The 24,617-nt window shown below is 39.1% G+C and overlaps 2 protein-coding genes across 51 annotated transcripts in view; one reads left to right on the top strand and one right to left on the bottom strand.

Annotated features, from left to right (window-relative positions):
• Positions 1–1,276: 1,276 nt before the first annotated feature.
• Positions 1,277–1,994, top strand: LOC306999558 (protein NCBP2AS2-like). The gene is made up of 2 exons (XM_079614361.1): positions 1,277–1,381; positions 1,478–1,994. The coding sequence occupies exon 2, from the start codon at positions 1,485–1,487 to the stop codon at positions 1,797–1,799; it is 315 nt and encodes a 104-aa protein (XP_079470487.1). The 5' UTR covers positions 1,277–1,381; positions 1,478–1,484; the 3' UTR covers positions 1,800–1,994.
• A 1,677-nt stretch (positions 1,995–3,671) lies between these two features.
• Positions 3,672–24,617, bottom strand: part of dlg1b (discs large MAGUK scaffold protein 1b) — a 110,716-nt gene continuing 89,770 nt past the window's right edge. For 15 of the 50 annotated variants that reach the window (XM_079614348.1, XM_079614308.1, XM_079614323.1 and 12 more), the window contains 13 exons: positions 23,944–24,103; positions 23,687–23,789; positions 22,914–23,028; positions 21,671–21,847; positions 19,503–19,569; positions 17,367–17,466; positions 13,417–13,458; positions 10,973–11,023; positions 10,762–10,863; positions 9,495–9,667; positions 8,840–8,949; positions 8,472–8,563; positions 3,674–5,242 (listed from right to left, as the gene is read on the bottom strand). In XM_079614348.1, the coding sequence (XP_079470474.1) occupies positions 5,136–5,242; positions 8,472–8,563; positions 8,840–8,949; positions 9,495–9,667; positions 10,762–10,863; positions 10,973–11,023; positions 13,417–13,458; positions 17,367–17,466; positions 19,503–19,569; positions 21,671–21,847; positions 22,914–23,028; positions 23,687–23,789; positions 23,944–24,103 (1,399 nt within the window). In that variant the 3' untranslated portion in view covers positions 3,674–5,135. Of the gene's footprint in view, positions 5,243–8,471; positions 8,564–8,839; positions 8,950–9,494; positions 9,668–10,761; positions 10,864–10,972; positions 11,024–13,416; positions 13,459–17,077; positions 17,112–17,366; positions 17,467–19,502; positions 19,570–21,670; positions 21,848–22,913; positions 23,029–23,686; positions 23,790–23,943; positions 24,104–24,617 lie in introns of all 50 variants that reach the window. The other 35 variants (XM_079614322.1, XM_079614333.1, XM_079614334.1 and 32 more) reach the window with 8 other exon arrangements.

Here is a 24,617-nt window from a genome sequence, read left to right as displayed (position 1 = left end):
CTTTAACTGAGGCTCTACAGCGATCTGTCAGACACATTAAAGAGCCTCAAAACGGTATTTATTGTTTACATTTCTTTAAAAAAATTACCAAATGTGAAAGTTGAGACTTTGTTTAATATGTTTAATATCAAAAGTAACCGAAAAGTAACCTGTTCTGTCCTCTCTGCTCCGTGATGTATTTTTCACTGTGTGACAACATGGTGTGGCGTGAGAGCGGCGTAGCTTGTCGGACATAGCGACAGTAACTAAACGGGGCGGGTCTTTGCGAATTGTCAATTGTATTAAAATTGGTAATAGAAAAAAAAAATCCTACAACTATATACAGATCCCACTGCGCAATGTGACGTCGGAGTGAGGTCTTTTCTATGTAATTTTTGGATTTCGGTCCACTGAAGGGGTTGTCTTGTAACACCAGGCAGCGTCTTTTTTCGACGTCTAATGTTGACGTCCGTGAGACCTCTGTGTAAGGGTTATTTCCAAATGTGGTCGTTTGTGGACGTCTTTTCAACATCAAATTTCGACAAATTTTAGACGTCGTTTTTATACAACTTCTTTAACTGTAGTCCCATGTTTCAAAAGGATGGAGGACATGTTTTCTGTACCATGTATTTACATTTATGCATTTGGCAGACGCTTTTATCCAAAGTGACTTAGATTGCATTACACATTTACATTCCTATCAGTTCTTGCTTTCCCTGGGAATCAAACCCATGATCTTGTGTTGCAAGCACCAAGGCTCTACTGTTTGAGCTACAGCATTACACCTCGTCTATGCGTCTCCAGTTCCAGGAAAACGATCTTAAATAATTATTAATAATCTATATTCATATGTATTAATCATGTTGATAACAACCATTTTGATATTTGTAAATAAAAAAATGACATATTAATCATATAAATGTCCTGCACCTGTCATATAGGCTAGCCTAACTATGGTCATAGTTGTCCAAAAAAATTACCCAGTTCAAAGGTCAAATGTTGAATGTCAATATGACGTCCAAGTTGGTTCATGGTTGGACGTTCAAATAGTGGACCTAGTTTGGACGTTGAATAGTCCAGAATTGGTCATGGACCGACTGACCCAATATAGATCTGTACGTCTATCCGACGTCCACCAATGTTTGTATAATTGCCTTTATGTAACTTTAAATCATGATATGTTAAGGTAATCGTGAGGTTCAGGGAAACTATAAAAAAAACATTGTAAATATAACACAATAACCTGAACTTCAGCGAATGACTGTTGTGTAAAATGCATTACTCTCCACCCCTGTAGAGGCGGTGTGTCGTGTAAACCCTTACGGTGATCCAAATCAAATCGTAGTGAAAAAGAAAGACCCGCTCAGTGGAGTGCAGAGAACTCGATTGGGGACCTTTGAAGGTAATTTACTGTTTACATAACGAAATAATAGTTAAACATGTATTAAACGTGAACGTGGTTAAGGTAATTAAAACCTAATGTATATATCTGTAACAGGTTCAAAATGGTGCTGGGGCGGATCTTTCAGGCCTTGATAAATAACGCTCAGGTGGTGGAGAAGCTCGCGGAGTCTCGACCCATCAGACGCGCTGCGCAGATCACGGCCTTCGCCATCACTAAAGCTCAGATCGCCGGGAAAAAAGCCTCGAACAAGCTGCTCACATCCCACACTTATCGCCAGATACGCGAGGAGACCTCACAGATGCCCAGGGATGTGGGAGAGTTGGGTCGCAGAGCTTCCAGACTGCGGGAGACGTTTGTGAAGGAGGTGAAAGAGGGAATAAAGGATGCCAACCGACAGATAAAAGACAAAAAGTGACTTATGAAGCGCTGCATGAGTGAACAGAGAACTCATATTCTCTGTGCCACTTGTGAATATGAGGACAGCGTTATTTAAAGACTCGGGCTGGAGTTCTGTGACCCTTAATATACTTATTTAAATGAATTACACTGTAAAGATTGCTTGTATGACCGCAAGTGCCATGTTGTTTGAGAAATAAATGGTTGAAATGAGTATTTGGGATTGCTTGTCACCTTATTGAAACAAAATGTGTTGCCAGATTATTAAATAAAGACAGTTAAAAGTTATGGAGTTGAATGAGTTACAAGTTATAGAGTTTCATGAGGACATGAACAAGCGCAGGAGCTCAAAATTAGTTTAAACCAAGGAAGATTATGTAACTCATTTATGTCTCTAACAATTCGTCACAAAAGTTACTCATTGACGTGTGGGTCACTGACAAATTAAGCTTAAGCTTTTTTTTTCATGTCATCCAGTACAACCAAATAATTGTGTATACTGTAGTTGTACTACCTGACATGCAAACCATACTTGAATTAAGCAGTTTTTACTAGTATTTGAGAGAGATCTACAAACTTTTACACTGCCACAATGATCTGGATGATGCATTATCATGTTTACTGTTATTACCTTATCAATTCATAATATAAGAGCCATGTTTGCAGTTGTGCCACCCTGACATTTGACAATATACAAAATCACAGACAAACGTTTCTCAATTATCTCAACAGCTTTAAAACTACTGATAATTATAAAAAAAATGTTTATATGAAAGGGTTCAAACCTAAAATAATGCCATAGTATTTCGTTTGAATTTTCTCTTTATTAAGACACCATTTTAAATAGTTTTCTTAGTCTGTTTATTTGTTCGGACAGTTGGACAACCTGACATTTTGGGGATTTAAGATCAAACTAATTAATATGTATTATTTAAATGTACTAAAAATGAATGGTTTTATAGAATAAAGGGATATTTATCATGAATTTATTTAAAAAAAAATATAAAGATAAAAAATCCACTTTGACACAAATGTGGCCATTTTAATTGAAACTCACATTTTCCGTTTTTACTTTTACTCTTGAGTCGGTGGTGGATTTCCATAATACATAAAGAAGTCAACAAGTGCTTGTTAGAAGCTTGTCTAACTGTGTGTAATGTCAAACAAATAGTCTCTATCAGTCACTTCACTCAGTGAAACCAGGCGCACTTATCTTTAAAAGCTAATTCTGCTTCACAGACTGGACAAACCGCTTTCCAATAGTGCAGAAACTTTGTCAAATGAAGCACTGGAACGCTTCACTGTTCTTCCCAATGTTTGTTAATTACAATTCCCTGGTTCACAACACTAACCAAATGAATAATTGCATGCCCACATTTGCCATCGTACTTCCGTTTACTGCACCTCAGCAGTTCCTGTGCCATTGCTTCAACACTTAAACCCAAATCTCATGAGAAAACATCACTTTAATGAGGTGATGATTTGATTTGAATGAAAACAAAATGATTTTAATCACCCGTAAACCCTAAGCTGATCATATGAAAACCTACCAATGATAATATTGTAAGGATTTAAACGAATTAGCTACCAATTTGCAAAAATTGTAAAATAGTTGACAGTGTGTTGTAAAATCGTCATCATTTACGAACCCCCATTTCCATCAACTGTTGATATTTTGAAGAATGTCGGTAACCATTTGTATGGACCACAGAAGAAATAAAATAATAGAGGTTTGGAACAGCATGAGGGCGAATAAATCATACCAAACTGAACTATCCCCTTAATGTGCCATAAATGGCCTTGCATTACCATAATCTTATTGATGTTGGCATCCTCGCAGATGTAAACACACTCCAGCGCTCCACCCGAAGGAAGACTCACACCAGCACTGTGCTGTATGAGAAAGATTTTGTTTTATTGTTCTTGAATTAACCATTCTCTTGTTCGTTGTGATCAATGGAATGAATCAGATCAGTAGGTTATTTACATGTTTCTTTTTTTTTTTTTCAGTCCCAAAATGTCCCTAAAAAGCAGAGGTGTTGAGGTGGTAGAACAAGCAGTCTTAGTATAGAAAACAATCATGTCGTAGGAAGAGCAGACGGGACCCCTTCTCCGGGACGGGTTTAGAAAAAAAAAGAAGAAAAAAAAGGAGTCTCTGTGAAGCTCTTCTTCCAGCGGAGAGGGGGAACGGACAGAGCCTTCTTCTTCCAGCTGATGATGATGATGATGGGCAGAGAGGAGGAAGAGACAGAACTAGCCTGTCAATAATCATTCCTGTTTTCTCTGCGCTCTCCTCGCTGCCCTGCATCTTGTCGTTTGTTTCAGTTTGGGGAAAATAAAGGGTGGTAACAGAAAAAAGGGGAAAAAATATATTCATACTATTTCCTTTGTTAAATATCTTGCTCTAATATACATTTTACAATGTCAAGAAAATAACTCCCATCATAATAGTGCTTAAGTAAAGCTCAATATAGACTTTTATTATAACAAAATAGGCAGTTTATGGAGGGTTAAATATCTGTTAAGATCTCATTGTACAATAAATTTCTTCCACATATATGCGCTGGCATTTTATTGCCTCTTAAAAATATCAGTTCCTTACAAATGGCGGACTTTCCTAAATGTAAATCGAAGAGTTGAAAACATGTACTCTGCGTAAGACACTGATTGTAGACTCCGACATTCTAACGGTGGCGGGACGTCATCGGAACGCATGACGGCTCTGAAACGCAGACGATTAGAACGAGGAGAACAATAAGCATGCCAATACAACAGCGGAGGGAGAAAAACAAGCAAATCCGTGATGTGCGGGACAGACAACGAGGAAAGAAGGGCCGAAGAAACACCTGGTCTTAAAAGCTACAACGTGCAAACTTTTGCCTTTTTGTGTTTCTCTCGCCATTCGAATGAATCCGACGCCTGAGACTCTGGCTCCATGTCACCATTTACACAGAAAACAACACACAAACGAACGGGTCAAACGGAAAGAGACGTGTCGTGTCGGAAAATCCAGATCGCTGTCTTTGTCCTTACAAAGTAACCTCCCTTAAACATTAAGGAACTGTCCCGTTTCCAGACCCCTGGTAAACAGCTTTGGCTCTCTGCGAGCGTGGAAGCAGTGGAGATCTGAGGAGGACAGATCGCCGTCTCTTGAGAGTCAGGAGGAGCGGATGCAGGACTGAACAGAGATCCAAGCTTGTTGGATTAAGGAATTAATCTGTTGAGTGAACGCTGTCGGTTGGAGAAGCCCGACTGAGATTATCAAAAAAAGAACGACAAAAAAAAAAGAAAAAAGAAGAGAGAATCAATAAATAAATCAGGCAGAGAGAAGGGGACGATAATCTCCTGAAGGCGCTCATAGCTTCTCCTTGGACTGCACCCATATGTACGGCCCGGACTGATCCTCGATGATCTGCTTGACTTGATCGTAGATCTCCTCCAAGGTGTCGCCCTGAACGATGGCTGCAATGCAGAGGCACAAGTTCATGCATACAGAATACACTGACGACAGTTCGCTTCTTACACTTGTGTAAGCCAACGAGTCAAGTAGTGACTTCTTCTTAGTTCGTTAGTCTTACATTTTAGCAGCGGCGCTTTAAAAGGGGGATGAATTCAGAGAGCAGAAGAGGCACATGCTCCTGAAACAAGTGCACTTACAATGCAACTTCCACACAAACACTTTTTTTTTGCTAGATTAATAATTTGTCAACATAAAACCACAAAGTTGTACAATTTAATGATACTGCTTTTTTCAGCACATTTCTTAAAATGTGTAAATATTTGTGTGAACATAAAAAAAGATTGAACAACTGAGACGTAAGCCGCTTCCCGTCTGCAGTCCTCATGTGTGTTCATGCAGGTGATCAGGGTAAAAAGCTAAGTTACTGTACCTGACCGCCTGTAAGCGCTCAGAGGTTGTCTCATGCTGACTGTGATAACAGTAACTGATGGTGAAATGCTCTTTTCTTCTAAGTTCATCTCTTTTGAAGCGCCGCTGCTACAGCCATCAAAACACAAGCTCGTACACACACTTATAGCCTGCTGTGGGCAGCGTTCTTGTTATTATGTATAATCCATAGGTCTCTGGATTTGTGTGAAGACTACATGTGCATTTACATTTATGCAGTTCGCACACAAGTTGATCCAAAGCAAATGACATTTTATCAGTTTGTATGGCTTGAAAAAAAAAAAAAATCCGTTCACTCCGAACAGAATGTTTCATTCTGTAACATTACCGTTCCAATAATATTTTGATAAGAAAGAAATACTGGTTAATAATATAACTTTTTTTGTCTATATTAAATACAAGCGCTTGAACAGAACTGTATAATATGAGAGACTGTCCACTTGTTTGCAGTGCAAAGGCAAATAAAGACCTGGGCTGGATTTCCCGAAACCTTCTTAACGCTACGTCGTTCTTAAGTTGCACCTCAAGCTGTACCTTATCGTTAATACGGGTTTCCCGAAACGTTGCTCAGTTAAGTCTATCTTCTGTAAGCTTTACGTTATCACTGTTGACCGTTCACTCCGCTAGTGGCCACTGTGTTTTCATGCATTGTTGTTAGCGTTTTAATTATATTATCCAAAGGAACATCAGCTGGGAAAGCATAAGTCAGTAAAGGCTTAGGAGTCTGTTTGAGAGGAATGATTGTGGTGGGGAGTTTGCTCACACGATACAGTGAATAGTTGTGCCGAAGGCCAGTGAAAGCACACTGCCAGTTCAGCCCTTGTTGGACGGTAATAGTTTCTCATGGGGTCGTACGGTATTATCAACATTTAAAAGGAAAGTAGGTTAGTCGGTCGTTTTATTGCCACCCGAATCCAGGATGTCAGTGTTTTTCTAACACCACACAGGTAAAAATCCCCGGCCAAATGACCTCATGTTTTTTGACGAACACCAAGGTCGTGTGGGGATTTAACTGCCGTCCGAATCCACATCTCTGAGTTTACAGGAAGAGATCACTTCAAATTTCACTGTTTAAATCCTTTTTGATCACTGCCGAGCACCGTACGTACGATGTACACTTCTATTACTGAAGTGCTGGAAAGCATTTACAAGAACAATATTTCATCACACACCTCAGCGAACAAAAAGAAGAGAGAGAAAAAAATGGGCCGTTATTGTGGCGGCAACATATGATACAAATGTTAAAATATGTAGGCTAGGTTATTATAGGCTATTATATTTTTTATAATATCCAATGAGTCCTAAATAATAAATGCAATTTCAACTATTTCTGAAGTGCTTCTTTTATAAAGAACACCGCTTTCTCAATTAACTATTCTTTTCTATCTTAAGCAGCTTCCTAAGGTGTTGTTCGGGGAGCACGACTAGAAGTGGTTATACCTTTAGTTAAGTTATACCTCAAGAGTTTTCGTAGCGCACTAAGAGACAATGTTATCGGGAAATCCAGCCCTGGTTCTTTGAATGAGTACAGCATTTTCTTTATTCAAAAAACACGATAAGAGGCTAATATTTGACGTATTTGAGGAGCTGAGAAGAGTGTCTTCGTCTGGTTTTTGCCGTCTGGTCATAGCCAACACAGCCAATGCATCATCTTTTACAACACAAGATTTTGGCCAAATGTGGCCGTTCTAATGACGGACAGAACACAAATCTCCGACATTCTCTGGGGAAAACCTTGCAACTCCATTTGAGCTTGATTTTCATAAAATGTTAACAATATAATGCAAGTGTCTGAACATACATAAAGTCACAATACTAACTTAATCAACATGGTTTCATTGGTTTGTATTATTATTATTATTATTTTTATTTCCTAAAAAGTAGAGTTTCTACACTAACCTGCTATTTTTACAGGTTTCAAAACCCGCCACACTGGATATAACCTGACATTATTTTTCACTTAAATGTAATGCTTTAACAGTCGGTGGCATATCCTTGGATAAACCTGAGATACAAAAGCTAATGCCAGCGTTTTGCCATGGCGACATATCTATGATGGCTCGACAATTCACTCACGTTGGATCAATGTGCAATGTGCAAAGTCACATTTTGACAATGTGCATAGGTCGTAATATTGTAATTCACGACTGGTTGACTGCTAAATTAAAATATTAAACAGAATGATAAAATAACATTATTAAACGGTTACAGGTCATTTCAAACTAGAGTTTCTGTTTAGAATGATTAAACTTGATTTCGTTTTCGTTTATGTTCTTGTTAAAATTTCGTTCGTTTATGGTTTTTGTTTTCATTTCTTGAACTGGTTCAGAGCCATCTTGCCATTGCTACAAATATACATACAGGTGAAACTCAAAAAATTTGAATATCGTGCAAAAGTTGATTTATTTCAGTAATTAAACTTAAAAGATGAAACTAATATATTGTATAGACTCATTACATGCAAAGTGAGATATTTCAATCCTTTATTTGTTATAATTTTGATGATTATGGTTTACAGTTTATGAAAACCTTTTCACAATATTCTAATTTTGAATTTGGGGTTTTCATAATCTTGAAATATCTCACTTTGCATGTAATGAGTCTATATAATATATTAGTTTCACCTTTTAAGTTAAATTACTGAAATAAATGAACTTTTGCACGATATTCAAATTTTTCGAGTTTCACCTGCAGTGTATTGTAATATCATAAATGTGAGTTGTGGTAGGCTGTAGTCTTGACAAGAGTAAGTAGTCTCATACTCAAAGTATGAGAGACACAGACCTGTGAAGTGCTCCATGAACTCCTGTTCCAGCTTCATGGCTCTGTCGTATGTCTTCCTGCCTTGTTCCTCTGTCAGTCTTTTATTCATCTCCCTGAGGACAGAGCATTGCCCTCTAATTACACCGTTGTATTGCATTGCTTGTGGGTTAGTGAGTGATCCTATATTTAAAAAGGTTTGAGAAATAAATAGATTTGACGGCGACCCAATGCCTTTGACTGGGTAGAGTTTACAACATATGACACAATGGCAAATAGACATTTAGAGAATAGACATCCCACCCTTTCCATCAGCACCATAGTAATGTATCAGTCATTGATGGCATGACATTCTTTGTAAATACTAGTTTGATTTCTTGTCTTTCACTCACATGATGTTCTCCACTGATTTTGGTTTGATGAAAATGGCGATGGGGTAAAGCACAGCCACTTGCAGCCTCTTGATGGCGTTGCCTGATACATCTAGAATGCAGTGTTTGCCCTGAAGAGAGTATCACACACACAGTGTTTTCATCTGGTTAGCAATAAGGATGCATGTTAAGCATTAGACTTCTGTGTTGTCAGCAATTGTGCAGGTGTATCGTGCATATTGTGCTTATTTCTCCAGAAATAATGCTAAGCTCCAATTCCTAAATAACATCATGGGCCCTATCTTGCACCCAGCGCAAATTACTTTGTACGCCGACGCATGTATCATTCCTATTGTGCACTCGACGCACAGCGGACTTTTCCCTCCACAGACGCAGGTCGGGCACGTTAAAGGGAATGTGAGAGGACGCTCCGATTGGTTTATTGCACGTTACGCCCAAACCACACCTATGAATAATGTAGCTTCAGACCAACTCATTTTAGATTTACGAGATCCGCCCACAAAGTTACTTGCATTTCGCGTTTGATACTTGCGTTTCAGATCGTGACAATAGGCCCCAATATGTAAACATTGACTAATGACATTCAAATACTTGTTTTTGTTGCCTGGTAAATGTAATGCATGTACAGTAGACTAGGTGTTGGTAATAACCTCACCTTTTCCGCCACCTCTTTGACAGACTGCACACTGGTTCCATACAGGTGGCTGTTGTACTGGCCTGCCTCGATGAACTTGTGCTCCTGTATATCTCTCTCCATCTGCTCTCTGGACGCGACAAAGTGGTAGTCCCTCCCATCCACCTCGTAATCTCGCTTCGGTCTCGTTGTATCTGGGACAGAGAGGAGCACAAGCTACGTTATTATCATTGTGGGTCTCAGAACACAGCCACCCAGTTTATGCTGCGCAACAATATTCGAAGGTCCATGAGTTTTAAGAGATTTATTCTATAAGAATTAGGAAAAGAATCAGTAAAAAAGTTTTAGTCACAATTTCTACCTGATAAGCTTATATAAAAAAAATGAAGATGAGAACCATTGGCCTCAATTACTTTTTTGGAAGCTATTGCAGTGCTTCTCAAACTTTCATTTTGAATGTCTCCCTCATCTAAAGCCTGGGACACCAAGCCGAGTAGCCGACGTCAAAGAACTAGCGGCGACTAAAGCTGACTGTGTCGTCGCATCTCGCCGGCTGCGTCTCGGTCAAAAAGCTGCACTTCAACTCACCAAAGGGACTAAAGGCAACTGTAAACTAGCACGTGCGTTCTGCGTCTGCGTGTAAGTAAATATCTGCCTATATCAGCAGGTACCTTGGCTTCGACCTTCAGCTTGGTATGTCCCAGCCTTTAAAGAGTGAATGAAAACGAGTGAGTGAATTCGGACACTGAGTGCACCAGAAGGGCTGCCACTTTTGTGTAGTTTGTGCTTGCTGATTCAAAATCATTTGACACTAGCAAACTGGCAGCTCCAGTAGTAATGAAAATATTTGTATTGGAACTCTGTTATGCGGTTGTTCGCCCGTTATTGTGGTGCATTGTGGGATTGAATGAGTGCACTCGATTACGTCCACTATGGTGACAGGCAGCATTACAAATGGCTGTCCCTTCGAATAGTGCCATATTTATGTATTATTAATGCGTTTTAATCAAACCGCACCATGAATGGTGAAGTCCACTGCATTTTGAAGGGAAATTAATTAAATCACAGACATTCCCCAGTTTAATAACCTCACAGGGAATAATAATTAACATTACTTACTAGTAGAATTGTATTAAAATCTCAAAAAAAAAGAAAAAAAGCTATTCAACCATGTCAATGTAGTCAAAACTGCTTTTCTCATCTGACAAGCCAGTGCAAACACCGTTACGATGTGTCCCTCATCATATGATCTCATCAGCTCATACACACACGGTGTACAGAGACTTACGGGGAACACAGGAACCGAATTTGTCAGGGAACTCCGATATCAGGTCATCGTTTACTCTGTCTTTCATCGGACCCAAGATTATCACTGGCCGTGCGTAGTTCACTGCGGAAAGACCATTCATGAAATCACTTGCATTTTCCTGATAATAACTGTTCATGTTAAATCTCACGGGTTAATCTAATGATGTTACAGAGAATCATAAGCATTTTACCTTCCTGCTGACAGACTGGCTCATAAGAGAGCACATATTCCTCTTGACCACCTGAGAAATACACACACACACACATACACAGTTAAACTTAGAAAAAATATCTCTGTACAATTCATCATTTGGTTAACGGTATCGTTTTTAGACAAACAAATCCAGCCAAGCATATTAAGACACTAAAATCAATGCAATGTTTTCTGCTCATGCATTATAGACTGGTGCAGGTATGACGTCAGAACTGACTAATTCGCCTCTGGTTCCTTCGAGATTTTCCTATGGGTTTTTATAATGGGGTTTTTCGATTGAACTGTGGAAAACATGACCTGATTATACTTTGATGTTTTGTTCTACAACATAAATTACAAACACCCAGAGCAAAAAGGTGCATTTTGAAGCAGTTGTGTTCATATTTCAAAACGCAAGTTTTTATTAAGTAACTAGATAAGACTGCTTAAGGTGTGAGTGTGTGCAGTGTAAGTGTGATCATCAAGTTATGTTTACCACAAGCTTTATTTTACTCATGAAGTGATAAAACCACACAGGAAAATCTCGAAGGAACCAGCGGTGGACTGGGTTCTGACGTCATACCTGCACCAGTCTATTATTGAATGTGTGAAATTGCAACAGAAGCTATGCGAGATCCACTGGAGGCCGCTAGAGGTCCTCTACGCCACACAAATGACCAGTGTGAAGGCAATGGAGTCCTCCGTCACGGTTGGTGTGAGACTGTCATAATGATTAAAGTGCAGCTCTTTCTGTGGATCTCAGCAGGCCTGCCTGTGCACTATGAGTTAGAGGCAGAAGCGTGCTGTAAATGAATCAGCATTGTCCTTTAAAGGCAGAATTGGGCCTGTGTGCCATGCTTGTGCCGTTTATTGGATCATACTGTAGTGTACTTAATATATGAAATATTATGCATTTATTCCCTCCCCACAAGAAAGCGATGTGAAATACTGTGCGTTAGTGCAGAATAAACTGGCTGTTTTTGTTAGTTATTCACATGTATGAAAGATCACAAAGAATACTTGAGGAAATCACACAAAGTACAGCTTCAATGAAGACTTGATTTCACAGGACAAGCTTTTGTACGGCCGGGTTGTGCCGATACAATCAAATACTGATTATACTATTACAACTGGTCAGTACAGGTCCTGCATGACATCATTTTCCAGCAAAACAATTATTTATGAATGAATTGCAGTGATGGAGCTTCATTGCACTGTACTGTAGAGCCATACAATTTACATATCATTGCAAACTACATAAATGCTGATTAAATGAAAACTTAACATTTACGCGAACATATCAGCATAAAATAAATTGCTACAAAATTAAATATATTATATTTACTTGCACTGCTGTTCAAAAGTTTGATTCGGTAAGATTTTTAAAAATGTGTTTGAAATAAGGCTGCATTTATTTGATCACAAATACAGTCAAAACTGTAATATTGTGAAATATTATTACATATTAAAATAAATGTTTCTTTTATAATACATTTGACAAAAAAAATGATTTACTCCTGTGATGTCAAAGCTGAATTATCAGCTTCATTGCTCCAGTCTTCAGTGTCACATGCTGTGAAACTGCGATTTTCCGTCCAGGATTTTGGATAAAAAGAAAGATCAAAAGAACAGCCTGTCTTTACTTTCACAATTAAATATAATTAACTACTACATAATGTAATGCATCCTTACTAAATAAAGGAATTAATTTCTTTCAAAAAAAAAAGAAAGAAAAAAAAAATCGGAAAGCTTCTGAACGGTGATATAGCAGAACAAGTGGAAATATTGAAGAAGCTACGTACAAATTTGAACCAGTGGCCCAATAACATTTTTAGAGTCGGCCCTGCTTGCATCAATTTATTATTATTATTTATGTTTGCAATCATTAAATTTGCCACAATTGTATTGGCAACCCCATTATGATGCTGGGAATGGTGGCTGAAAGTGTCTGGTATCATGCGGTGTCTGGTAATGCCCTGCTCTGATGCACAGTCTGCAGTGCTGATCACAGCGGTGTGTAATATCCCCAGAGTGGCTTTGATATAACACTGTGACTCTGACTGTCTCTGACAGGGAGAGGGCAAGGGCTGGGTAGTGATGGGGGGTGCACTGTTGCTATGGAGACTGGCGGGAGGGCTCACTGATTGATTTCGGTATTGTATCTGTGTGGCTTGTGGAACATTACCCAGCCTGCCTCACTGCAGTGCTGCTCTGGTGAAGGGGGTGGGCGATGTAAACTCTTGAGAAGTCCAGAATAACACTGCTTGGCGATTTATTTATTTTTATATTGTATTATTAAATTGGATCTCCCATACACGTTAATTCACAGCAGAGAGGAAGAGAGAGAGAGAGAGAGAGAGAGAGAGAGAAGAACAGTGTTAAATGTGAAAGAAAAGCAGACGAGGCCGGCGGATGAAGGACACAATGGAAAGAAGAACTTACGGTAACTACTCTCACTATCACTGGCATTAGAGGTGACATGCTCTGAAATCATAACAGAGGAATGGATGATGAAAACCAAGAACAGGAGCACATGATGATGATGCATGAGGTGACTTCACATAAGAGTGGACGAGCAATCCTGAGTCTCAGCACAGTGGAGGAGTACACACACACACACCGGCTGAGAATACCTCCAATTTAAAGACCACATGAAATCAAAACTTTAGTCCATATATGTTAGTTTTGAGGTAGTGTGCTACTATACTCTTAAAAGTTGACTAAGTTAAGTAGCGCAGGGGTCTTCAAACTGTGGTCGACGATCCCCAGGGGAATGCAAGCTTGTGCTTTGTAGAAAAGTTCATGGAAAAATAGTTAAAAAATGTCGAATAATAATATTAAATAAAACAATAAGTTAAAAGAACAGAGTTTGACATTATTACGGTTTCATTCTGCTTTCTAAATACTGGTCAGAAATCATAAGATTAATCACAATATTTTTTTTTTATTACCAGCCATAGTTTGATGTTTCTTATCAGGTTTATTATACATCTAAAATTAGCGTTAGCATAAAATAGCCTATACAGTTTAATAAAAATAGAGAAAAACAGTAAACAAATGAATCCTGCCTAGCAGCCAATATTAATCTAAACAACAGAAACAGGGGATTAAGCACACGCTATAAACGTTTGTCTATAAATGTCTTAAACATTTCAAATATTTACTACACATTTTGCATACGCAGGCACATTTTTTGACAAAAAAAAAAAAGAAGCTCTCTAGACTGAGAATTAATTTCCTTTCTGAAGGTGTCTTTGTCCATATTAGTGTGGTTTTATTGAGTTGTGATGTAAACTAAAAGCTACTGGATGACACCAAATGTCCTGATTTAAAACGGGGCCATCCTTCAATTGCAGTGGCAAGTTACGCCTAATTTGCAACAGTTAAAATTTTTAAAAACAATAAATCATTAAATGTTTGCATTTTTATATTGTGTAGGGGGGAAACAATGTGTGTACCGTTTTAACATGTTTAAACTGGTACATATGTAATGGAGCCATACAGACGTATCCTGGGATGTAATTGCAAAAATATAACATTTTTAAAACTAATAAAATGGTTATATTGTGATTTCGATTTAATTTACCAGGTACAATTTAATTAAATTGTTTAAAAAAAGCAATAATCATATAACTCTATCACTCTTATCAGGTATGGCTGAAAAGCAGCATCTTTATAGACAGCGTCTATGATGTTATATTACGTCTGTGGTGTTACTTCAAAAATATATCTGAACTTTCTTGCTTTCATAGCCATTTAATATAATTGAAAGTTTTGAGACCTTAAAGTGATAAAGGTACCAAATGTCAGGGTTCTGTCATTAGTTTATTTCTAGGTTTCATGACAGATCCCTGACACTCCTGTATTGTCTGAGCGCACGGTTTCGAGCGTGCTCGAGGCTTGCGCTCTCTTGTCAGTGTGCCTTGTTTCATGTGCGGGGCGAGGTCTTTAGATTCCGGCGCTTCGGCCTAGTTTGGTTTTGTGTCGGGATTCGGACATTAATGTCTTCTGTGTTGTGTGCACGGGATGAGCATTAGCTCTGTCTTGTTGTGTGAGCGAGTGGCTGTTTCGAGTTCACGCGTTCTGTGTAGCAGTGAAAAACACCGGCTGCGTGCTTTCATGTTGTCATGTTCTGTGTGAACGCGGCTCATGAGTGTCTCTTTAGCTGTGTGTTCGTGTCTCATTCTGTTTGAGCACATGGCTTGTGATTTAGTTTGCTGACCATGTGCTTGTGTTTTAGTCATGTTTGGTGTGAGCTTGTCATGCGTTTCCTTGTGCCATGTGCTCTCCTGTCTATTGTCTTAAACTCCGCCCATCTTGTTACCTGATTATTGGTTTATTTGCCCCAGCTGTCTTCCCTCGTCACCCGCCTTGTTCGCTCCCTATCTAGGCTGCATCCGAAAACTGATAAATGCTGCCTTAGTTCGGAGGACACATCCCAAGGTCTGAAGGCATAAAGGCACGTCCGAATGCAATGTTAGTTTCACTTCCTGTCTCCTGAGATTCCTTCATCTGATCGATTTTTGAAGGCAGCATAGATGTGCACTTCGCTGTCTTTGATATCCCACTATCCTGTGCTTTCCATTCTGTGCCAGTTGAGCTAGAATGATCAATGTTTTCCACTTATGATATCATTTCTAGCGAGAAATCACTATTGTAGTCATTAAATATTCACTTAGTTTCACCGAAGCTCGCTCTATTTTGCTGTAGATCATTAAACCGTGAAGCTGCCTCAAAATTCTGTCCTAAATCAGTTTCGTGAGGAACCTTCATACGCAAACGCTGCCTACAAAGTCATTGGCTGATAGTGCCATCTAAGTTTTCGGATGCAGCCCTATTCTCCTTGTGTTTGCAGTCATGTGCCAGTCAAGTCAAGGTCAAGTTCTGTTTCCCCCCTCAGGGTAGGTTTTTATTTTATTTTTATTTTCATGATTAATAAAGCCCATTGCTTCTTGCATCTTGAGTCCTAGCCTCATCCCTTCACCCAAACCTGACACCAAAGACCATTTTAAAGTTGCATATTCCTACTCATTTTAGAGAAACCGAAATGAGCATTAAGCTAATATATTATATTAAACGCTTTTAAATACGTAGCAATGCATTTTATTATTTAAAAATAAAACGTGATTTAAAAAAAGAAATGTGAGTCTTGTTTGCCACCGCAATTGAAGAATGACTCAACACCGAAAAGAAAATCGCACCACACCCGCATTAAATCTGGTAAAGAAAAATTATTGATTTTCTCAAGCTAACACTGATTTTCTCTAACACAAGCAATCAAACCAACATTAGGCAGTCTGAGTTGATGCATTTAGGAGTAAATAGACACGCAGCCAAAAACAAGCTGAGAACGTGGATCTGTCGCGTGAACAATACAAAACTGTTGCCGACACCATGTGAACGATCTGCCCATAAAGGCTATTTTGAACATGTGGGCATAATTGTGGTCCTCCTCTTGGCAGCATGAAAAATAAAACTCTAGTTCAAATTGCGAATAGATTATATACAGAAACGCTCCCTTAATGACTGAAGCTGTCACTCAGTTCAGTAAATCGTGTTGTAATTAGAAACCTTTGACATTCTTTACTCTTTAAACTACAGAGCGTGAAAAGCACGGGACCGCTTGAGAGCAGCTGCCTATCCGTGGGTACCGCACAAGTCGAAATAGTCTTGGCTATTGGCAATTGACCACGTAAATATTATTCCACCCGTAACATTAGCAGTTCACCCGTCGGGTACCCGCGCCCACGTGCAGTAAGTGTGTGATGGCAAATGAATATCAGATCAATAGATCATTCTTCTCAATAGAACATCATGAGAAAATGAAATGTGCAGATACTGAATGAGGGGAGATTCCATAGAGAACGGTGAGAAAGACAGTAGAAAACAACCTGTCACCTCCACCATCAACAACAGAAAGAGAAAAACAGTTTTATTCTGGTAGTTTAAGCGTGTCTGGAGAAGCTCTTGAACTCTGGGACAAACTAAAAGTGCCCTCGAGAGAAAGATCAGCATGAATTATGAGAGTGAAGAATGAGAGATGCGAGAGGAAGAGAGATCTGGTCCAGAGGTGACCAAGTGGGCATCCACATGGGGAACTTACTCAGGCCTTTGGATAGCATGTCATCTGGGTTGTCCTGTGGAGCGGTCAGGAAGGGAGCAACGAGAGAGACAACAACCACAAGAGTACATGGGTTACTGAGACACTCTAAGGCCTGGTCCAGCCACTGGACACAGCAGGCACCAAGCGCTCTCTGTCCACGGGTGTTGCTGTGTCTAAAGTAGGCTGTGATGCCTGCTGTGTCCAGTGGAGCAGTGCCCACCTCTGTCCTCATGACCTGCTGCCCTATTCTCACCCAACATTGCGCTGTAGTGCCGCTTTCGGTACTTACGGTCCACATCGCTCGTTTCCGGCTCACTCGCCTCCTTGTTCTTGTAGAAGGTGAACTTGCGGGAAAAGAGGTTCTTTTTACGCTTGTCATTGAGGGACTGCTGAGGAAGAGAAGGAAGGGGAGGGCAAAAGAAAAGAAGGGAAGGGAAAGAGGGCTGTCTAATGTCCATATGGAAAAAATAAAAAGATGATTGTTTTGCTCTTGGCTTTGTGAACCTCTGATGGCTTGATCAAATGCCACTGGCACTGCAAGTGATTCAAGATACATTTGACGATCAATTTCTCATAGATAGGTGTTTACTCAATTAGCGGAGGACGTCACAAAGTAAGAATTGTACATGAAATGCATGATGACAAATGAATGGCTTTTGAGTCGAAGACTCAAAAAAAGCGAGCAGCAGGAAATCTCGAAGCATTCAGATTTGCATGCAGAGGGTAAAAAGCATTGTGAGTGTGCCAGAAGCATGTGGAGGCCTATAACGGCTTTGGTTGTGGCAACATGCCACAAAACAAAGCAAGTTGGGCTGATTGATTTTTCAAAATAAAGTATGAAATCATTTGCTGTGAACAGAGCCTGTACAGTATGTGAAAATATTTAAGTTATAGCAACTACATGGCTCTGTTCTTCGGCAGTGATGACGCACCAGGACTATAGGTGCGTCTCCATTGCAGTGATCAGTTATAAGCCTGGTTGTTTGCACTGCAACACTATGAGTTACTGGAGAGCATGGCATGGTAGGCAGAAGGAGAAGTGTGAGGATGAAGGACAGGAGAGGAGGAGGAGGAGGAGGAGGTGTGGCATACAGAAGGACGAGCAGTCCGACATCAATGGCAAGCGTATTTGTCCTTCGTTTTCCTATCATGCATGTTTTGTCGGCTGTTAGATAATCTGGTGTTTTGACTTCTATGCCTCATAAATGAGTTATAGATGTATTACAGTATTGTTATGTGTGTTATATATATTATAACATATGGCCGTTTTTGGGCCTGCAACACTTGCAGCTACGCATGCTGTTAATTTAGACCGGACCATTCATATGGCAGACTGATTAGTAAACGTCATCCAGAATATTACATTCCACTGAATGCACTGACTGAGCATTATTAAATGTGAGTTAATATAAAATGGTCAAACTGTCACAGAGGTAGGAACATTATCCAACACTAGTTCATAATTTAAAATGCATTTCAATGTCATTCTAGATACCCAATATAAGCAACAAAGAAGTTTTGTTCTAACCCCTAGTGAGTTGCGTACTTCTACAGCATTTTAGACATTATAATCCTGAGGTTGTTCCATAGCGAGGAAACAACATTGTGTTGCTTTCTAAGATACCTTGTTTTGGACAAAATCAACATGTACACTACCAATGTAATTAATCAAATGTTTGGGGTCAGTCATTTTTTTAAAGAAATGAACACCTTTATTTAGCGAGGATGCATTAAATAAAAAATTGTGTCACAAAAGATATTCTTTTCATCAAAAAATTAAGAATCATAATATATCATGCAGCACATCTGTTTTCAACATTGATAATAAGAAACCTTTCTCAGCATAGAATTATTTCTGAAGAATCATGTGACATTGAATACTGAAGTAATGGCTTTGTCAGTACAGGAATAAATAACAATACAAAAAAACATGAAAAAAGTTATTTTAAATGATAATTTAATTTGTAATAATATTTCACAATTTTACAGTTTTTATTGTATTTTCAAACTTTTGAACAGTGTCTGGTTTGCAGAGAATACAATCCCAGGACACACTGTGAGCTCAAAAATGTATTCAAAGTTGAGAGAGCTGTCAATTAACAGAAAAGTGTAAAAAATCCTAACACAACTTGACCCAACAACCTTGACCCAAATTTACCCAATATTTAAGTGTGATAGGTTTTCTTTTTCTTTATTACATTATTGTCAAATTATCTTACAAAATGAACAACAAAATGTAAGTGTCAAGTCTTTTGTGTGGTTCTTTATTTATGGAGAATTATGGGAAAGTGTCGTAAATCAGTCACGGAGTTTAAGTTCAGTAAGGATGTGGTCTTAGAAGTCAAAGCAACTCACTAGGTTTTAGAACAGAATATTGTTCGTATCTTAGTAGGTACTGTATGCATGTATGAAATGGTTCACTCACCCCTTTTTCTCGTGACTTGGAGTTAAACTTAACTGTCTTTAACCTGGCTCTCTCCTTCTTCTCCACTCTACAGAGAAAACACAAGGATCTCAGATAACAACAGCTGTTATCCACTTTAAATCCATGTTACACTGCATTCTTCTTAATCAGGACAGACGATGAGGGATAAAAAAAAAAAAAAAAAATCAAGTCTTTGGGTACCTGCAAATTATTCGCAGAAATTGTACTTTTGTTACTTGTTTATTTACCTACTTGTTGATTAACTCATTTAAAAAAAACAAAATTACTTAATTTTATTATCATGGAAAATGAAATCATTGTCTATTATTTTGCGAGCAACTGGTGATAAAGAAAAATACCACATCACAATATTGAAAATGTTTCCATTTTAAACCAAGGCGGCGAGACAGTGAATATCACACAAGCAATGAGCAAATTCTGTTTATTCTCTTAGAGACGATGAGAGATGAATCTCATTTATTTTAGTAGTATTTCTCTTGTGGCCCATAATGAAAAAATGAGAAGAAGTATTTTGTGTTAACTTAAGTTGTTTTTAAAATGAGGAGTAAGCTAATCAAACCAATCTTTTATTATCCTTGCAACGCATCGGTTATACGGTGATGCTCTATGAAATTATTGTGGGGCAAATTAATTGTCAAATTAATTTAATAATAAAACTAACATAATAATAATTTATTACATTGATTGGAAATGCCAAAAATCTCTTGATATCTCTAATAGCGGATGCTTTTGACGATATCTCTGGCACTCACACTACACAATATCATCGTCTATCGGTGCAACCCATGGGGGGTTATCGTGGGCCCTGCGTGCCTGTCCGCTACGCCACTGTGAAGGGCTTAACGAACTCCACCAGGCACAGCATCAAAGCGATTAAGTGTTTTATTGTGTTCAATGTTCAGTAGCCTAGCCTACTGCAATGGCCGAGAGTCTCTTCTGCCTCATGGTGTTTCTCATGTATGTTTTAAGTCGCGCGAGCACGGACTAGCTTTGACTCTCTGAACAGTGAGTTCTTCTTGCTTGCGCCATTGAACGGGCCATCCATGTGGATTTGGATCTCGCTCAGGAGGACGCTGTCTGTGGAGGCCTGACTAACGTCTCCAAAGAGCTGACGGCTCACATTGGGAATTATCATCTTCTGCATGAGTGACACTTGTCTGCTCAGTTACCAGTCCTCCATAAGCAATTTCTGTTTTTGTTTTCTTAGAGAAGTAATTATCCAACGTATTGGGACGCTTAGCCATTTTAGCCAATGGACGCTTAGCCATTTTGTCCGACGATTTCGTTTTCCCTAATAGTCTAACGATGATAACTGAAAAGTAACCTATTGCTCTTCTTTTGTTCTGCTGCCCCCTATCAACGTGGAGATGTACATATAAATACATATTTAATCATTTTCAAATCGGAAACTCCATGACTACAATAAATTGATGGCAATATGGGGGGGGATGGGTTTTACACCATGCAGGTGTAAGTGGTCTAAAACGTTTTGAGCTTGTTCACTTTCAACCACTTCCAGAGGGAGTCAAAACATGCTTTTGTGGTATAGACGCTCATGTGTTTGCCTACTGAGCTACTGCGTAAGCATTATGGGAAGCGCACTAGCCAGACGGGATTTAAACTTTGTTGGCTGGAGACCCAAGTTTGATTTGAAGATAAAAAAAACGTACCAAGCGTGATGTTCTCTCTCCATTCCTGATTTCTAACACACACTCACAGCTTCAGCTGTCAGAGCAGAAACTAAATCTGATGCTTTCGTATGTTTTTCTGTCGTCTCTGTGTAAATTGCGTGAGTTTACTTCATCCATTAGATTGAAAGATCTGAAAAAGTCCATACATTTACCCACCCATAGACCCTCCCCTCGAAGAAATAAGGACAGAAGTGGTTGAAAGTGGACAAAAGAGATGGATTAAAACACCAGGAGTAAACGAGAATGTGTTTCCCTCGTCTACTTGTAATCCGATCGGCCAAAACGCATCTTTAGGCTACAGAGGGTAAGCTATCAGCTAAGCACTCAGGTGCTGGAGGACCTGTGATTGTGATATTATTTGGTACAAATACAAAGTTTACAAAGCAAACCTTAACATTCCTGTGTGCGTTTATTTATTTGTTTGTTTTTTCATTTTTTTAAGTTTCAATCTCTCACCTTCTCTTGCTGGGGATAACGCCCATTTCCTCCACCTCTCCTTGAGGAGTGACCTGCCGTGCCTGCCACCACTCATCATCTGAAGCGTTCACCACGTGCAGGATGTCCCCAAATTTGAAGTTCAGCCCCTGGCTAGGCAGCCCTGAATCCTTAGTTTTATCATAATCAAACAGCGCCCTGCAGAAAACAGTCAAAATAAGACCACAGGAAAAACACAGACACTTGATGCATTATCTGAGTGCATGTGGTGAAGTCTGACAAGAAGCTTTAAAAATTGCTGGCCCATTTAAATCAGGAGTGTCAAACGCAGCTCCTGGAGGGCCACAGTCCTACTGAGTTCACTTCCAACCCTGCTTCAACACACATACCTGTAGTTTATAAATAAGCCTGAAGGACTTGATTATCTGGAACAAGGGCGTTTAATTAGGGTTGAAGCTAAACTCTGCAGGGCTGTCACCCTCCAGGAGTTTAACACCCTGATTTACAATGAATGTGTATTTACAATGAATAACTATAACGACAACAATGAAGATGTAGTTCTAAAAATCTTTCTAAATATAAAAGAATAGTAGAGTCCACACCACTATAACAATAACGGCACAGAGGAACGATATCACTGGAATCACTTTCAGAACGATGTTTTATCCTGCTGGTGAATGCAAAAAATAAATAATTGACAGCCAATGAGAATCCATCCTGCTTTAAAGAGCTTGAGCGTTTAAAGTGTCAGATGACAAAACTGCAGCACGCGCTTAGAATAAACAGAACATTATTGTCCGTTGGTGTGGACGCTAATATAGGTGTCATTACAGCTCTCGTTCTTAATGTAAACGGGCCTTTAAAGTTGGTACGAAACTTTTTCCCCCCTAGCTTCAGTGACGAATATCTGAGTGAAACGGCTTCATGAATGAGAAAAAATGTAGAGCGGCACTTGATATCCATCAGGAATTGATTGTACCGTTGGATCACTGTTGTTAGCTAATTGCTGCGACTGCAACCTGTCACTTAATCTCATGTAAGTGACAGGTTGCTAGAGATGTTTTATTGCCCTTGTGCATTGCTCAAGTCATTAGAGAAGAGATGTCATTGCGAGATTAAAAAATAATGATCTGAACAAATTAATTATTGATAATAACTGCAATATTCCCCCAAAAAAACAAGAATTGTCCATTTTAATTTCATGGTGACTTTACATGCTGGTGACCAGTCCCTTGTAACATATTGGTGGATATTTGTCCAGTACCTGACGTATAGTGATCTCTTCTGATTGGTCCTCAGGGATCCTGAGCCTGAACTGATGCTACTGTTCATCATCTGCTCTCTTAGGTCATGGATCTTGGCTTCAAATCGGCTGTACTCTAAAAACACAAGGCCACAAACGTCAATACTGCCCATCTCCCAGAATGCTGCTGTTGAACGCAGCCATGAGACATTTGTGTGTATAATGGATAAAAGACTTCACAGAAGAATATTTGTGAATAAAAACATTGTTTTCAGCAAAACACATGATCAGATTTATACCAATATATACACGGGTGGTGTTTTCATGATACCGTTTAATGGCAAATACATTTATTTAACATATCTAATCTAATCAAATCTCCAAAGAACATGGGATTTCTGCATTTATGGGTGTTTAAAAAAGGACACTAGTCAGTTAAAAGCACATCTTCTCCAAAATTGTTTATCAAGGGGAATGCAGGAAAGAGCATTACAAATGCACTGGCATTGTTAACAGTATAATAATGGTCTGTAGGACGAGTTGTACAGTCAGCCTCGGATGATTCAATATCCAAATCTAATTTTTACGAGTTCTATTTCAGTCCCTGACCTGACTTAATGGCTCAAATTAGTCAATTGATGGCTATAAAACTGGAGTATTGGTTTATTGGCTTTTTACTTCTCGCAACAACACAGCTAAGAGACTCCTGCTGATCGGTGATTGATTTCTGGTTTGTTTTTAATGGGTGATCAAAATGATGGACATGGCACTGTCTTACATTGAGAAGGACTCACCCTCTGGTCTATACTGGGCAACGATGGTAACGGTTTGTCCGGCGTTCTTCAGGGTTGCTGCAGCCTGTTCATGAGTAGCACTGCGTAGGTCTATTCCATTCACCTGAGAAAGGGACAGTCGTTCTTACATCTATAGGGCAAGCAGTGTGACTCTGAGACTGTTCAGCAGTACGCTCAGTATGTCCGCTGAATACTGGAAGAAATGCTTCTGATTAGAAACTCATCTTCAATGTGACAGTGGCCACTGATATACTCACAGACACCAGGCGGTCTCCTTTCTTCAGCTCTCCACACAGGTCTGCAGGGCCTCCGGCCAGGATGAAGGAAATAAATATGCCCTCTCCATCCTCTCCACCCACTATGTTGAAGCCAAGCCCTGTAGAGCCTCGATGCAGCACCACCTTCCTGGGTTCCCTGCTTGACCAAAAAAAAACATATGTCCTTATAGACTGACATAAATACTAAACACACTCATATAGCATTGTACACAAACTGTTCATTGAGTGCGAAACAAACAGCTGGCAAAAATCATGAATTAAAAAAAAATGTGCTGCTGTGTTCTTTGTATTTTACATGTCATTATTAACAATATTGTGACATTTTACTATGATTGAAAATAACGGATTTCTATTTTAATATATTTTAAAATGTAATTTATTCCTGTGATGCCAAAGCTGGTCTCCAGTGTCACATGTTAGTACAGAAATCATTCTAATGTGCTGATTTGTGTTTCCTTTCTGACTTTGAAATAGGCGATTCACGTAAAACACAAACGTCAATACTGCCCATCTCCCAGAATGCTGCTGGCGAATGCAGTCATAAGACATTTGTGTATAATAGACTTCACAGGAGAATATTTGTGTATTAAAAAAATGGTTTCAACAAAACACATGAACAGTATTATATTAATATACAGGTGAAATTTAATATC

The sequence above is a fragment of the Phoxinus phoxinus genome (assembly GCF_949152265.1).
Source record: "Phoxinus phoxinus genome assembly, chromosome: 5".
NCBI classification, from domain to species: Eukaryota; Metazoa; Chordata; class Actinopteri; order Cypriniformes; family Leuciscidae; genus Phoxinus; species Phoxinus phoxinus.
This window is presented reverse-complemented; position numbering and strand designations above follow the sequence as displayed.

Bases quoted from the DNA above. Each gene is read 5' to 3' on its own strand.
- LOC306999558 (XM_079614361.1), top strand. From the start codon at position 1,485: ATGGTGCTGGGGCGGATCTTTCAGGCCTTGATAAATAACGCTCAGGTG.